Source organism: Bison bison, unplaced genomic scaffold, assembly GCF_000754665.1.
Source record: "Bison bison bison isolate TAMUID 2011002044 unplaced genomic scaffold, Bison_UMD1.0 scf7180017864371, whole genome shotgun sequence".
Lineage (NCBI taxonomy): Eukaryota > Metazoa > Chordata > Mammalia > Artiodactyla > Bovidae > Bison > Bison bison.
In genome coordinates this window covers 7,533,378-7,549,494 of record NW_011494943.1, presented here as the reverse complement: position 1 = coordinate 7,549,494, position 16,117 = coordinate 7,533,378, and the positions used below count along the sequence as shown (strand labels likewise).

The window sequence follows — 16,117 nt, the reverse complement described above, 5'->3', positions numbered from 1 at the left end:
GGTACACTTGGGGATCCTTCTAGGCTTGTACACGACTTGGGAGCCCAAGGGGGATGTCCAGTACTCAAAGAACTTCAGGGAAGATGGAAACCAGCATTTTACTCGACAGGAGGACCTGCCTCTTTTTCTCACTTTCTCCCAAAGCATCTAGCTCTAGGTAGTTGCTTAGAAGTACCCTGAAGGGAAATAAAGAGAAGACAGGGGACCTCCACTTAAGATACAAGCAGATTCTCAGGAAGAGGTTTTCCATCTCACTAGACTTGTAGAGTCAGCATTTGGGGCTCCCTCTGAGGCCACCACTCGGACCCCATCACCCAGGCTAGGGCAACTGTTTCTAAGTGAATTCAATCAAGAGTGGCCTGCGTGGACAACATATGGGCCTTGCGGTCACAAAAGGCCTCTGGTTCCTAGTACGTGGGTCGCCTGACAGGACTTCACGCTAACCGTCCATTCATAAGTGGGTCTAAGGTTGGCCGCTTAGGAACTCATCCTGGTCGCGTCTTGGACTTCTTATCGCCCCCAAAAGTGCCTGGGACTGTGGTTTTTACGGTCTGAGGAACAGTTAGGCCTCGAAAGGCGCCGGCCTACGAGGTGTGCACTCCGCATCCCAAGCTCCCGCCTTCCCAAATCGGCGCCGGAGACCGGGTTTCCCGCCCCTCAGCCGGACCAAAGGTTGGTGGCAGTTGTAGGCAGTTGGGACCGGCCCCAGCAGGTTGGAACCGGTCTGGGCCGGGCCGGAGGAGGAAGGGGGGGAGGGAGAGGCCGCCTCGCGCTCTCCCTGCGCGCGTGACTCACGCTGGCCGCTGACGTCAGGCGTGCGCGCGCGGCAGGGGGGGGGCTCTACGTACGTGTAGTGCTGCGGTTTCTCGGGCTGTGCCTGCAGCACCTGAGCGGTAGCGGCCGGGGGCGCCGAGGAAGCTGCGGAGCCGCCGGGCCCGGGGCCCTTCGACATGGTCCTGTCTTCCTGCCTCTTCGCCGCTCCCCTTTTATTATTCAGTCTGCGCGGTCCGTGCCGAGGCCCTAGTGCGGCTGCGCCGCGCCACGAGAACGTGAAGACCCCCCGCGCGGCAGCAAGGCTTGCTGGGAGTTGTGGTCCAAGGTTCGGCTGGAATTTTACCGCCGGCAGAGGGTTGCTGCCGAAGGAACAGACCACAATACCCAGAGAGCCTTGCGGGCGGTGTCCCGGATGCTGAGAGCCCGCGACGGTTTGTGGGGCTTGCAGTCCAGTTGCGTTACTTCTTAACTGCGTTTCCAGGTTCGTAGGGGAGCCTTTGCCTGCAATTGGAGCCCTTGGGGTCGAAAAGGTCCAGAGCTAGGGAGGGCCTAACGACTGCTGTGAAACTGTTCCAAGTGTAATTTCACTCTCAACAGAATAATGATTACCTCGCCTCCGTGCTTATCCCAGCTTGGGCTCTGTTCTGATGCGGGTCCCTAGCAGTGGGCCTTTGAGCTGCAGGCACCTGAAGTCCGCCAACATCCTCATTCCTGCGGCGGGACCAAGCGTGAAGGAAAGTTGGCCTGCTGGAAGTCAGCTTGAGAAAGCTTTGCCAACGAAGAGCGATACAACACAATACTCTGTTCCCGCGCCTTTACCGGGGCGCTCCATAAACCTTTACCAGCCCTGAAACCTGGAACTCCACACGACTTGAGTCCCCCAACTCGACACCTGGCCCGACCAACGTGTTTCCAGTACGTTAGGGGCCAAGAACGAATTTAATCTCCGTCTAGCATAGTCTCAGGTACACTGGCAAGTTGCAGGAGTGTCGAAAAGCATCAGAGGAAGGGCCTGGGTTTGAGTAGGGAGTACGATTTATAACCCACTCCACTCTCGTGCTCTGGCCCTCAGCCTTTCTACTGGGGAAAATGTCTCCTCCCCTCTTCCCGCCAGTTGGGCGAAGTTCTTCACAGATATTTTAACATTTTATTAACAAAGTTAACATTTAACTTTGTTTTCCATGTTGAATCTACTCAAAACCCTGTTGTACAGGCTAATTACATTTTGTTAGATAATGTTAAATAATGATAATCTCATTAAAGAAACATTCGATTAACCTTAAGGGTGAAGCCCTGTCGGCTGAATGGAAGTTTTTCATGTTTGAGATTGATACATATCTATTTTATGTTGTTCCGAGTAACTTCATATCAGAAGCCAAACCCAAGTTGAGAAACGTATTTCTTAAACAGACCAAATCAATTGTTTAAGCACTAGGGGTGTTTGAAGATGAAAAATTCCGAAAGGACAAAAAAGTTGTGTAAATTATGGTGTATGGCTTTAATCCTATTGTTAAATTCAAGTAATCAACTTACAGGTTATTCTCCAAAATACCCAAATGTGATTTGATTGAAGAAATACAGTTCAGCGTGCTAGATTTTAAATGAGTGTATACCATGAGCTTCAGAATAAGTGTGTACTAGTAGAATTGAGAGATGATATCATCCAAACCGCTTAATTTAGAGAAGAGGAAACCGAAACTCAGAGAGGTTAAGAAACTTGTGCAAAGTTACTCAGCAAGTACGTGACAGAACAGGAATTAGGACAGTAACCTACATGCTGCCTCATATTCTGCATTGTTTTGATTGTATTAGCATTTTCGGTTGTTCCCTATTTTTGTGTTGTTTTTGCTCCTTTGCATTCACTTAGGGTTAGGAAAAAGAAAAACCTAGTGATAAGACTGCCAAGTAAGAGGGACAGATTCTTTCCACTAATCATTCTTAAATGGATGCATGTAAATCCATACCTAGTTTAGTTTATCTCTAATAATTAGCAAAACTGGAGGCAGGGATGGGCGAGGGTGTGGGGTGGGGATGGATCACTACTGTATTCTGTAGAAAGCATGAGACAGCTAGGGTTCTGGAATTCCTAGAAAAGCCTCGGAACACAAAAGTGGGTGTTAATTTAGGATCCTGTTCCTTCTCCAGGCCATCTGAGCAGTCAAAAAAAGATGGCAGTGTATTTTTCTGGTTAAATTCAAGGACACTTGACAGTCTTTTACCTGAGATATAATCAGTGCCCTGTTTTTCAGCTTTACACAATTTCTGAGAACAGGGCAAGAACCTTCATCTTGGTTTCTCTTCTCAACCTGGTATGAAATAACTTAATGTTTCCTCTACCCTAACCTTTGAGCAGAGGAAAGAAACTAAAGTTGACTGAATTATGATATAAAAGTTTATAGATATATGATAACTAAATACATATTATGCGTGTTATGATTGAGAGGGCCGAAATAACGAATTTGGAACTAGAGGTTGGGCCAAAGGTGTTTTTTGCCATAGCTGCTTTGAATCAAACTGTGCATTTTTTCCCTCTCACTTTTGATGATGAGAGGGGTAACTTGACATCATATGTAAATTTTTGAGGTATTGTATTTATGTAGTATAATTCTCTGTTGAAATCTATGTGTACCTGATTTTTCTGCTTTTTTAAAATAATTTAAAATATTCGGTGAATCCAGGGTAAAAACTGCGGAGTAGAATGCCCAAGGCTTTGTTTCAATTTTCTGAACTTTGTTTGGCTGGTCTTAACCTTAAGCCTGCTTTGATATTTTATATAACTGAATCATCTGAAGAACCAAGTATTAAAATCCATTCAAGACATGTAGGCAAAGGTAGGGATTACCATTTTTATGTTTTTTCAGAAGTAATATATTCCAGGATAGACCATTAAATACAAGGGACCATATTTAATTTAGTTATTTTTTGTTTATTCTTTAGGGACTTGGAAATACTGGTTTAGAATTGACTATTCCCATTCTGGCTGTAGTGATTTCGTTCAGTTGAACTGCATAATTTAAAAAAATACGTTGCCTAGTAAGTTACTCCTTGTTTAACTGTAAGCATATTGAAATCACAGTGTTTTGTGATGGTCTAAGGACATGCAAAACAGTCCTTATAAATAATGTATTGACATTTGTTTTTGTATTTGTTATTTACCTCTCCCCACCCCACCAAACAAAAGAACTGCATTTTGGTTAAAATGTATATGCCTGATAAAATACTTGATAACATGATTTACTGAATTCTAATTTTCATTTACACTACTACCTATCAAAATGTTCATGAAAAGTAAATAATCACAGGGAATGCATTTTATTTTACATTGGAAAATATTTGCAAAATTTTCATTAAAATGCCCTCTCCTTCATTGTATTAGCTTGATGCAAATAACGTTAGGCCCCTTGCCCTCCCGACTGTCCAGATTAAGGACCAGTCCTGATAAGGACCAGTGCAATTCATTTGCATTGACTTTCTATTGTAGAGCTTTGGAACCAAGGGAAGGATCCAAACATAGCTCCATTTTATCCAATCAGAAGAGCTGCTTGGTGCTAAACTCTGATTCGTCCATTCCTCTTTGCATTCATCCAATAGTTAGGCCACTTTAACAGCCAATCAGTGGTCTAGATGTCCGCCAATCAGGGAACGGGGCCGAAGCACGGCCTTTGTGTCGGGGGATGTCAGCGCGTCGGCGAAGGCGTCAGCCAATAGAAAAAGTCATTGGTGTATGCAAATTAGGGTCCTATGACGCAGAGACGCAGCGTGAAGCGTGGGTATAAAAACGGAGGCATAGGGGGGCTTAGAGCGCAGAGCGGTTTGGTCGTTCGTTGGAGGGAGCTTTTCCCGTGTTTCAGCTACTGCGGCTCTTTCGGCAGCAGCGGCGGCGCGGTGGTCGGAGAAGCGGTCTAAAACTTCGGCGTTAGGTAAGTGTTCATGGATTTTATCTGTGACTTGAGGCCTGGCCAGCCGTTGATACCGCGGGTCGCGGCCGTTGAGAGCCAAGTGCCGACTGGTGCGGGCTACTTTGGCTGTTGGCGCCGGCTGTGGGGGCGGGTAGTTTTCCCTTGGGGTTTCGTTCCGGAACCGCGTCTCCGCCTTTTTCCCGCTGGTGATTCAGAGGTCCCGACGCTGGGTTCCGGGCAGCTGGGCCTCCGCCCGTCGAGGAGGGGAAGTGACTCCTCCCCGCGCCCCCCCTCCCGGAGGAGGCTGCTGCTACTCGCAGCCTGAGTCATTAGGGGAGGGGGAGGAGGCGGCGGCCCTCGGCCATCTGCCGTCCGCCTTGGGGTGCGAGGAGGCGGGAGAGTTGGGGCGCCGGGCGTCCGGGCCGCCGCACCCCGGGGGGCGAGCGTGCCTCGGCCCTGGAGTCACGGGTGTTTTCTACAGGTAAAAGAAAATGGCTCGAACCAAGCAGACTGCTCGTAAGTCAACGGGTGGGAAAGCGCCCCGCAAGCAGCTGGTCACAAAAGCAGCCAGGAAAAGCGCCCCCTCTACTGGCGGGGTGAAAAAACCTCATCGCTACAGGTAGGCAGCGCGACAGGGAGACGATGACTCGGCGGCGCTGCGGGCGGGAAGCTTCCCGCGGCTCGCGGGGCGCTGCCGTAACCGGTGTCACTTTGCGCTCTCCTGCTCGCTCCAGGCCCGGGACTGTTGCGCTTCGAGAAATCCGTCGTTACCAGAAATCCACCGAGCTTCTGATCCGGAAACTGCCTTTCCAGAGGTTGGTGAGGGAGATCGCCCAGGATTTCAAAACCGACTTGAGGTTCCAGAGTGCCGCCATCGGCGCGCTGCAGGTGAGCTGGCGGGGGCTGTGTGCGGCCGGGCGGAGGGGAGGGCTGGTGCGCGGCCCCCTCCTCGGAGAGAGTCTAATAGTGTGGCTCTTGTCCTCCACAGGAGGCTAGCGAAGCGTATCTGGTGGGTTTGTTTGAAGATACTAATCTGTGTGCCATCCACGCTAAGAGAGTCACCATCATGCCCAAAGACATCCAGTTGGCTCGCCGGATACGGGGAGAGAGAGCTTAAGTGAAGGCAGTTTTTATGGTGTTTTGTAGTAAATTCTGTAAAATACTTCGGTTTAATTTGTGACTTTTTTTGTAAGAAATTGTTTATAATATGTTGCATTTGTACTTAAGTCATTCCATCTTTCACTCAGGATGAATGCGAAAAGTGACTGTTCACAGACCTCAGTGATGTGAGCACTGTTGCTCAGGAGTGACAAGTTGCTAATATGCAGAAGGGATGGGTGATATTTCTTGCTTCTCATGATGCATGTTTCTGTATGTTAATGACTTGTTGGGTAGCTATTAAGGTACTAGAATTGATAAATGTGTACAGGGTCCTTTTGCAATAAAACTGGTTATGACTTGATCCAAGTGTTTAACAATTGGGGCTGTTAAGTCTGACCATACATCACTGTGATAGAATGTGGGCTTTTTCAAGGGTGAAGATACAAGTCTTAACCACAGTGTAACTTACAGTTTCCTTAAAAAAAAAAAGTAAACCTGGCAGCTATAGAATACACTATGTGCATTTATAATAGCTATTTTATATATTGTAGTGTCAACATTTTTAAATTAAATGTTTTACATTGACATGTGGTGGGGAGTGTTGTCTTTAAGGTGTGTAATTTAGAGTTTGATTGGGTTTCTCCTGAGTAGACTGCACTTGTTTATGTAGTAAAATGCTTTGCGCGTTATGCCTTGCATAAGTCCTCATTCTACCACATGTTAAACTAACCTTCTAGCTGATAATGCAAACACTAACGGGGAGGGGGATTTATTTATAAGGGCTCTAGACTATAATACAAGTTATTCACACCAGCATCATCTGTTACTAATATAGTAGTTAGTGCAGCTTTTCTTTGTGTTGTGATTGGTCTCATAACTAGGTTGAACTTTTCTCTACCAAGGGGGAACAATACCGAACTTTTTTTCCTTGTGGGATTTGTATTATAACTTAGGGTGAACTTGCTGTGGGGGAGGGACACAGCTTCAGCTTATGGAATCTCTGCCAGTTAAAATGGTGTTCATGTGGCATAGGTTCTGGGAAAATCACTTCATAGAGATGGCTTTCCAAGTGGTTTTAAAATTTATCCTTCTATTGAAGTTTTTAGGTCAATTATGTATGTTGACTAAATTTACAAATAAACTTGTTTATTCAACTATAAGTGTCAAAAACCTAAATTTGAATGCAAAGCTTTTAAGTTTAGCTTATTTCAAGTTTTACTTGATAGACAAAAGCAGTATTTACAAGAATAATTCTACAAAGCATGTAAACAGCCCTCTAGAAGCTTTTTTAAAATGTTATGACATATTTGCAGTGTGGGCCTACGACTAAAAGGCTTCCCTGCCTCCCCCGTATCTGTCAAGGAAAGGAAATTTAATTCTAGAACTCAAATGTGGGGTTTGTTCTGAACCTATTTGTGAAAAACGTTTATAGATTTTTAATTTTTTAATTGAAGGATAAGTGCTTTACAGGATTTTGTTTTCTAACATCAATATGAATCAGCCATAGCTGTAGGGGTACATATGTCCCCTCCCAGTATAGATTTCTTTATACAGTAAGTTATAACAAGTGACCACAGGTGTAGAACTCTGTTTAAGCTGCCTTTTCAGTGTGAAACTAGTGTTCCTAGCCAGTGATGGCCACCAGTGAAGTGTTAATAAGGACACAAGAACCACCAGAGTCAAACGCATTCCCTATAATTTGAAGTCCGTGGCTGTAGAAAGATACTTATACTCTGATACAGTTCAGTGGGATTTAAATTTGGACTAGTTTCAAAGATTAAGGGTTAAGAGGTTCCATTGGAAAGCAGGGAGTTAATTAGGGTTGAGAATTGATAGTTTGTATGAGGTGCCAAAAGTGGAATCTGATACAGTATAATAAAAATAACCTGGTTTCCTAGAAGGTCCATCATACCAGTTCCGACAGTTGATTCATTGTGTTCCTGAAGGATGTTGAAATCCTAGCCAGTGGAATGTGTGATGGTGGGAACCCTGTCCAGTGGTGGTGAGGCTCCTTGAGAAGCACTCAAGTGGTTGACGCTTGCCCTTGCCTGAAGTCTGCATCCTGAGGTTGAATTTTATTGGGCAACTTGGAATCTGCTGCTTAAACAGTAGAGCTTGTGCTTCCAGAGTGTATTTTTAACCTATAAGGCAAAAGTACTTTCTGGTTTTGGGAAACTTCCCATATGTTTTATCCCTGGGTTTAGGTAGTACAAAAAAAGCAAAAATAAAAGTTTTCAAAGTTTAGACTTCCTTAGCTTTATGGTCTTGATTTGGATGGTATATTTTTTCACAGAGTTCTCTGGGGAAATGTTCAGAAAGCTTTACCTTCCTCAGCTCTCCCCAGTAGCGGTCTGGGGCTCCCCTGTCTGGCCCCTTGTAAGCACTGCTGCTTGCCTGGTGTCAAGTGTTGATGCTGGGACCTGTGCTTCAATGGAGAGCAGGCCCCTTCTGGATCACCTTCAAATAGGGCAGCAGAGAGTAGAGACGGCCCTGTCAGCTGTTTTTGGATCAGCAGAAAACTGGGCTTGCCCTGAAGTGTCTGCAGGCAAAGGCCAGCCTGTACACGGGAACGATAACAGCAGCAGGGCAGCAATCTGCCTCAGGCTTATGGCCAACCTACCCTTCCATGGAGAAGGGTGAGTTTTCTGCACACCTTCTGTGGCTGTCGTGTCACTGCGGGTGGTGTGGCCCATGAGGCACAAGAGCCTTGAGCACCCTTCCTGGGCACACAATCCTCGCCCCTCCTTCCCCATCCCTTGACTTAAGTCACCTCATGGCAATTATGGGAGTTCCCGGGTGGTGCCAGTGGTGAAGAATTTTGCCTGCCAATGCAGGCGTGGGTTCCATCCCTGGATCAGGACAATACCCTGGAGAAGGAAATGGCTGCCCACGCCAGTCAGTATTCTTGCCTGGAGAATTCCATGAACAAAGGAGCTTGACGGGCTACAGTCCATGGGGTCGCAAAGAGTTGGCTGCTGAGTGCAGACAGCAGCATGGCAGTCACAGCCTGTTTCCTTCAGCCCCACCCCAGGCTCTGATAGAACACAACTGAGCGGACTGCTCTTTGTGCTCCCCGGCCTCTTCCCTCACCCCTGGTGGTCCTGCCTGCCTCAGTATTACTGGGGGATGTCACTGGCCCAGACCATCCCATCCAGCTGGGCCTGGCTTCTGGCCAGCAACTCCCACAAACAACCCGCCTTCCACCTGCCTTCCTCAGGGTGAGGCTGGAGGAAGGAAGAACAGACCCTAGCCCGGGTTGCCGACCCAAATCTTGCAGCACTGCCTGTGGGTCATGCCGTTGGGCCAGGTGGCCAGCCTTTGGACTCCCTTTTGTCCACAGGTCTAGGGACAGAGAGAGGCTGTTTTGGCCAAGGTGGGTGGGGGCAGCTGGAACAGCTTCAAGCTTAATGCATAGAAGCTGTGCTGTGAGGAGGGGCCAGAGGCTGTTGTCTTCTTTCCTGGGGTGGGGGCAGCGGTGCCTGCTCTCCCTGTGGTCCGGCTGACTGCCTAGCTGTCCCTGGCAGTGAGGGATCCCACCTTGACAACCACTGTTACTCCAAGCCAGAGTCATGGGACTTCCGTGTGAGGTGTTCCCAGCCTGTCCTGGTGTCCCCACCTGAGCACTACATGCAGTGGCCAGCAAGGGTGAGGACCATCACGCATGCCCAGGAGCAGCACATCTCAGCTTCTGCCCTGAGGAGAGGACCCTCCACCCCCATCCCACCTACCCCAATGCCCTTCCTTTGGGGAGAAGCAAAGAGGTTGTGCAGTCACCTCTGCTATCAGCAAGACGGAGTGGAGGAAGCGCTTCAGTGAGGCTGTGACTCCTGGAGGAGCTGTAAGGCCACAAGTGATGTGCAGAGGGGCGTGGTTGGGCAGCCAGGGTCTGGAGTCTTCGACAGCTGCCAGCCCCTGTTTAGGAAGTTGCAGTTCTGGGACCATACACAGTGGAAGGGAGAGTGGGCTGAAAGGGAGGAGGCTGTCTGCCAGCCGCCAGCCCCAGTGACGGGAGGGGCTGCTGGGCTGCAAGCTTGGGGCTGGCAGCCTTTGCTGAGAGGTGTGGGAGGGACTGCACACGTCCCCAGGGAGGCGGTGCCCAGGCTCTGTTAACCTCTACTCCCTACTCCCTCTCTTTTGGACACACTGGCCCCCAGGACCATTCCCATAAGCTCTTCACTGCCTTAAGCACTGAGCCAAGAGCACCAGAAGAGGGGACAGGATGGGGCTGGGTCCAAGGCCCAGCCTTCATGCAACCTGAGAGTCCGGCTGAACCCGGGGGCCTCTCCCCGCTCAGTGCCCTGTCTAAGGCCAGTCTCAGTTTTGCCCACCCACAGTGGCCTGGGGACTGGGCCCGCTGCGGTGCCTAGGGCAAGGTACAGGGAGAGTCAGCTGCGGCTGCGTCCTTCCCTGCCTGGCCGCCAGCAGAGTAGTCGTCAGCCTTAGAGGGCAGGAACTTCAGGGACACAGTGGGGTTCACCAAACAAAGACAGGGCCTGCAACTGGCCCCTGCTTAGCAGGGGCACCTGGGGCCAGGGATGGACGAGAAGCTCCTGGCGCTCCAGAGCCAGGGCCTCTGGAGTCACGCCTGCCACACAGCAGAGACTCTAGGCATGTTTGCTGGCCAACCCAATAGCCCTGGCAGCCCCACAGCACAGCAGGTTGGATCTGCTCCCGGCCCAGGTGGCAAAAAAATCAGTCAGGTTCCCAAGAGCTCTGCTTACTGGTCGACTTCCAAATTGGGAACAGGGGCTCCAGGGGTCCAGGAGAGCTGCTACCCCTCCTGCTCCTTACCAAGAGGCTGAGTTTGGGATCTTCAGTAAGCGGACGTCACAGCAGGTCAGAGTGCTCCTGGGGACAGGGTGATTCCTGAGAGAACAATCTCAGGGTCAGACAGACCCAGGTTCAAGGCCCAGCTGTCCCACTTGGATGAATTCCTTAATCCATTTGGGATTCTTTCCCTCATCCGTAAAATGGAGATAAAACCAGTGCCTACCCCGGAGGCTTGTAAGAATTTAATAAAACAATCCGTGCAAAGTCTGGGGCCTTTTAAAAGATTTGACAAAAAAAGTCTGGAGCATTGACCGTTCAGAACAGGCACTGAGCAACCAGTGCTGCCCTATAGACTGCATCTCAGTCCTGACACCAGGGCCCACCACGAACTCGATATCAGTATTATCAATACTATAGAAGTTGTCATCATTAATGAAACAGAAGGGCAAAGGGGGCCCAAATCAGGAGATAGGTTAACCCTCCGGGAACAACAACAAAAATGCCTCCCAGAATCCGTGGGAGGGAGAGCCATCTGCTGAGAGCAAGTATTTTCAGAGACTGTCTTGGGAGATGTGGACCCAAGCCCTACCAGGAAACGAGTCTTGGGACTTACTGGGGGTCCAATGGCTAAGACCCTGCACTCCCAATGCAGGGGGCCTGGGTTCGATCCTTATTTAGGAAACTAGATCCCACATGCCACAATTAAAGGAAACCAGTCTTGTCTGTAATTGCAATGGAGTCTTGTCTGTAAATGCAGCCAGAGCTGCATGAAGCACACAGACATTCACTGCATGAAGAAAGACCAGGTCTAGCAGGGAGGCCCCAAGGACCAAGAATTGAGCACATGGACAAGCAGAGGACAGACTTTGGGTGGCAGTGTCCCCTTTAAGGTGCCACCTTCCCCCCAATCTTGTGACATTTGGCCAGGAAATGGGAGGGAGGGTCAAAGGTCAGAGGCAGACTTCCTCTGAACAAATTTTATGTAACATGCTAGACAGCATTCAAACACTGATAGTAAACAGTTCTTGTAGATGAAATCAGTATTTCAGAGTCCAGCGTGAGCCAACAGGAGAACTTGCCCTTGGGTCAAATTAAGGTTTTCCAGAAACAACTGAAACTATACAAAAGATGAAGATAGGTGAAAAGGACATCTTTTCAATCAAAATAAAACAGTGGAAATTAAAAAATAAGGGTGTGAGCTGCTTGCTGCTGCTGCTGCTGCTAAGTCACTTCAGTCGTGTCTGACTCTCTGCGACCCCAGAGACGGCAGCCCACCAGGGTCCCCCATCCCTGGGATTCTCCAGGCAAGAACACTGGAGTGGGTTGCCATTTTCTTCTCCAATGCATGAAAGTGAAAAGTGAAAGTGAAGTCACTCAGTCGTGCCCAACTCTTCGAGACCCCATGGACTGCAGCCCACCAGGCTCCTCCGTCCATGGGATTTTCCAGGCAAGAGTACTGGAGTGGGGTGCCATTGCCTTTTCCGTGGTGAGAATTCCTCCTCTCTTTTAGAAAACTCTTTCCTCCTCTGTTGAGACATTTATCTCAGTGAGGAACGAGGGTCAGATTGAGACTATCCACTATCAGACAGTGAAAGCCAGAGGCTTTTATCTGGCCCATTGCTTGCAGGAGAGTCCAACAATGTATTAATGGGTGACTGATAATAATAACAAATATTTATTCTGTGCTTACCAAGTGCCAGAGGCTGGGCTGGGCACTCAGTGAAGCTGATCTCATTCACTTCCTCCTGAAACAGTCTGTCAGGAAGGAAACACCAGCCCCAGGAGATAGATGAGAAACTGAGGCTCAGAGAGGATAAGTCATCTGACTGAGATACCACAATAGTAAGGGCAGAGATTTGGGCTCAGAGTGGTTGGCCATCAGAGCTGAGATGGGTAAATGATTTGAAGAGCAGCGGATCCTTGCTCCTACAAGGGGTCTTTGCTCCCTACAAGGATGCATCTTTGCCTTGTAGGGAGGCCTGCTTTGAGTTTCCTTTCATCTCAGCCAGCCCCAAGAAGCACTCATGCTTTATCCTGTTCTGTCTTACCTATGCCAAAAAATGCCTGTGCTTTACCGTTTTGTTTTACCTACGCCAAAAAACGCCTGTGCTTTACCGCCAGCGAGCGAGCGGAAGTCGCCCAGTCGTGTCGGACTCTGTGACTTCATGGACTATAGCCTGCCAGGCTCCTCTGTCCTGGGATTCTCCAGGCAAGGATACTGGAGTGGGTATCCCTATCCCTCCTCCAGGGGATCTTCCCAACCCAGGGATGGAACCCAGGTCTCCTGCACTACAGGCGGATTCTTTTACTGTCTGAGCCACCAGGGAAGCTGAGGAGTGCTCAAAAGGAGCAGACCATTAGATGAAATTTGGAATTGCTTTTATTCCTCGTTTTTTAAAAAACAGTTTTATTAAGATACAATGCGTAAGGACTTCCTGGTTGTCCAGCTGCTAAGATTCCAAGCTCCCAATGCAGAGGGCTCAGGTTCGATTCCTGTTCAGGGAACTAGATCCCCCTGCCGAAACGAAGATTAAAGGTCCTACGTGTCGCAACTAAGACCCAGAATAGCCAAATAAATTTTTTTAAAAATGCAATGCACATACCATACAATTTACCCATTTAAAGCGGTTTTAGTGTATTCACAGATATGGCAACCATCACCACTGTAAATTTTAGAATATTTTCATCACTACAAAGAGAAGTTGGTATTCTTATCACCTCTTATTCTCCCATTTCTCTCAGCCTCAAGCAACCGGTAATCTACTTTCTGTCTCTTTAGATTTGCCTATTCTGGACATTTTTGATTGATAGAATCATACAATTTGTAGTCTTTTGTAACTGGCTTCCTTCATTTACTGTGTTTTCAAGGCTCATCCATACTGTAGCAGGTATCAGAACATCATTCTTTTCATAGCTAAATAATATTCCACTGGGACTTCCCTAATGGTGCAGTGGATAAGAATCTGCCTGTCAATGCAGGGGACCTGGGTTTGATCCCTGGTCCAGGAAGATCCTACATCCCACAGAGCAATTAAGCCCACGTGCTACAACCACTGAGCCTGAGCTCCAGAGCCCTTGAGCTGCACACGCCCTGCAGCAGGAGAAGCCACCGCAAAGAGAATCCCATGCACCGCAACTGAAGAGCAGCCCTCACTCTCTGCAACTGGAGAAAGCCTGTTTGCAGCAACGAAGGCCCAGCCAAAAATAAATAATTTAAAAAATAATATTCCATTGTATAAGCCACATTTTGTTTGTCCGTTTATCCCTTTCGGATCACTTCCACTTTTTGGCTAATGTGATAGTGCTGCTGTGAACATTAGTATACAAGTTTTTGTGGGGACACATGTTTTCAATTCTCTTCAGTGTATAGTGAGGAGTAAAGTTGCTTGGTCATATGATAACTCTACGATTAGCATTTTATGGCACTGCTTAATTTTTTTACATTCCCATCAGCAGTGTATGAGGGTTATGACTTCACCACATCCTCACCAACACTTGGTATTTTCTGTCTTTAAAAAAAATTTTTAGTCATCGTAATGAATGTAAAGTAGTATCTCACTGTAGCTTTGATTTGCATTTTCTAAATGACTAATGATGTTAAACATCCTTTCACATCTTTGGAAGAATGTTCAAATCTTCTGCCCATTTTTTTCTAGCTTTTAAAACTTTTCTTTATTGATCCCCAGGACTTATTATTAATCTTTTTCCCCCCTCATTTTAAAGTTATCTTTTTTCATATTGTAAGATTTTTTTTTTAAGACTCAGCACTTTATTTTTTATTTACTTATTTTTATTTATTTGGCTGTATTGAGTCTTAGTTTTGGCCCATGGGAACTCCATTGCATCATGTGGGATCTTTCGCTGTGCCGAGGGCACAGCTTTTGAAAGGACAGGGCACAGCTTTTGAAAGAGTGACAGAGCCAGAGGACACAACATACACCAATTAGAATCAAATGGATCCAAGACGGCAGACAAGTCAACTTCCACTGGAGCTTGATTCCCAATCAGCAAGCTAAATGACACACCCAAAGGCTCCAGGATGGTTCCAAGGCTGACCATCAAAAGACCAAAAAGTGGGTAATGGCCCAATTGCTGGAAATCTCTATCCCTTCCCCCAAATAGTTGAAATAATACCCCACTCAGCCTATGAAATTACCCAGCCCATAAAAACTAACCATGCCACTTTTCAAGGCCACCGCACTCGCCTTCTGTAATGGCCCATACTCTCTGTTAAGCCGGTTTCTCTCTGATCTGAATAAATCCACTTCTTACCTATCACTTTGTCTCTCACTGAATAGCTTGTGTGCTGAGCGATCAAGAACCTGAGCTTCATTAGGTCATGAAACCAGGTCTGTGATCTCAGTTGGAAGACCATGGGTTTTGGCCGAGTTCGAGTTGCAGCCACATGGGTTCAAGTCCCAGGCAGGGTTTTGACTGGGTTTGAGTCCCAGTGCTAAGTCGATTCAGTCATGTCAACTCATTGTGACCCCCACGGACTGTAGCCTGCCAGGCTTCCCTGTCCATGGGATTCTCCAGGCAAGAATACTGGAGTGGGTTGCCCTCTTCTTCTCCAGGGTTGAGTCCCAGTACATGGATTTAAGTCCCAGTATGAAGTAAACTGTTCCAATTGCAGCACAAGAGCTTATCTTCCCCCGTTCGTGTGGGTTCATTGGAGAAGGAAATGACAACCCACTCCGGTACTCTTGCCTGGAAAATCCCTTGGACGGAGAAGCCTGGTAGGCTACAGTCCATGGGTCGCAAAAGAGTCAGACACGACTGAGCGACTTCCCTTTCACTTTTCATGTGGGTTCATACAAGGGGGATTCTTAACCACTGGACCACCAGGTAAGTCCCTTTTATACATTCTTGATACAGGTCCTTTAAATATATGATTTGCAGCTATTTTTTCCCATTCTGTGAGTTGTGTTTCCACTTTTTCACGGGGTCCTTAGATGCACAAGTCTTTTACTTTGATGAAGTAGTTTGCCTATTTTCCTTTTGTTGCTTGTGCTCTGGAGTCACGTCTAAACAACCATTGACTAAGCCAATGTCCCAAAGGTTTACCCTTAGGTTTACTTCTAGGAGTTTTCAAAGCTCACTTTTGAATGCTCCTGGGGCAACTTCTGATCAGATCCCCAGCTACAGCCCAGGCCACAGCCCTCCACAAAGCTCCCCTCCCTAATTTCAGTCTGCTTATATTTCAGCCTTTCCCTTCCAAGGTTTCTATGGGGTGGCCAACTGTGGACAGGCTTGAAGGTTTAGGATGCAGGTTGGTGAGAGAGGAGATGTCACATTCAGAACACCAGACTCTGGGACGAACGTTCCTGACTGAGGAAGCACCTGCCTTGGCAGTTGGGCCCATCCATGCCCACTACCACCCTCCTCACTGCTCCATTGCTAGGAGCTGGGACAGCGGGTCCACTCTAGGAAAGGAGCCTATAGAAGGGACTCCACCAAACTCGGGCAGTCCTTATCTCTATGCTGATTGTCTGGCCACCCTCTTAGAGATTCCTGATCAGGGGTTGGTGACCTCTGCAGGACTTTGGGACCTGGGAGAGCCCTTTGGGAGACCC

The 16,117-nt window shown here is 47.9% G+C and overlaps 2 protein-coding genes across 2 annotated transcripts in view; one reads left to right on the top strand and one right to left on the bottom strand.

The window, feature by feature from the left end:
• UNK (unkempt family zinc finger) overlaps nt 1–3,140 on the bottom strand; it is a 35,604-nt gene extending 32,464 nt beyond the window's left edge. The window contains exon 1 of the mRNA XM_010856504.1: nt 849–3,140. Coding sequence (XP_010854806.1) covers nt 849–952 — 104 coding nt within the window. The 5' untranslated portion in view covers nt 953–3,140. The remainder of the gene's footprint in view (nt 1–848) is intronic.
• Nucleotides 3,141–4,557: 1,417 nt separating this feature from the next.
• H3F3B (H3 histone, family 3B (H3.3B)) lies at nt 4,558–8,018 on the top strand. Its single transcript, XM_010856181.1, has 4 exons — nt 4,558–4,694; nt 5,155–5,292; nt 5,408–5,561; nt 5,662–8,018. Exons 2-4 carry the CDS (start codon nt 5,165–5,167, stop codon nt 5,788–5,790), a joined length of 411 nt encoding a protein of 136 aa, XP_010854483.1. The 5' UTR covers nt 4,558–4,694; nt 5,155–5,164; the 3' UTR covers nt 5,791–8,018.
• The last annotated feature ends 8,099 nt before the right edge of the window (nt 8,019–16,117 follow it).

Coding starts and splice junctions, on each gene's coding strand:
- H3F3B (XM_010856181.1), top strand. CDS start 5,165: ATGGCTCGAACCAAGCAGACTGCTCGTAAGTCAACGGGTGGGAAAGCG. Junction 5,293..5,407: donor AAAAAACCTCATCGCTACAG/GTAGGCAGCGCG, acceptor TGCTCGCTCCAG/GCCCGGGACTGTTGCGCTTC. Junction 5,562..5,661: donor CCGCCATCGGCGCGCTGCAG/GTGAGCTGGCGG, acceptor TGTCCTCCACAG/GAGGCTAGCGAAGCGTATCT.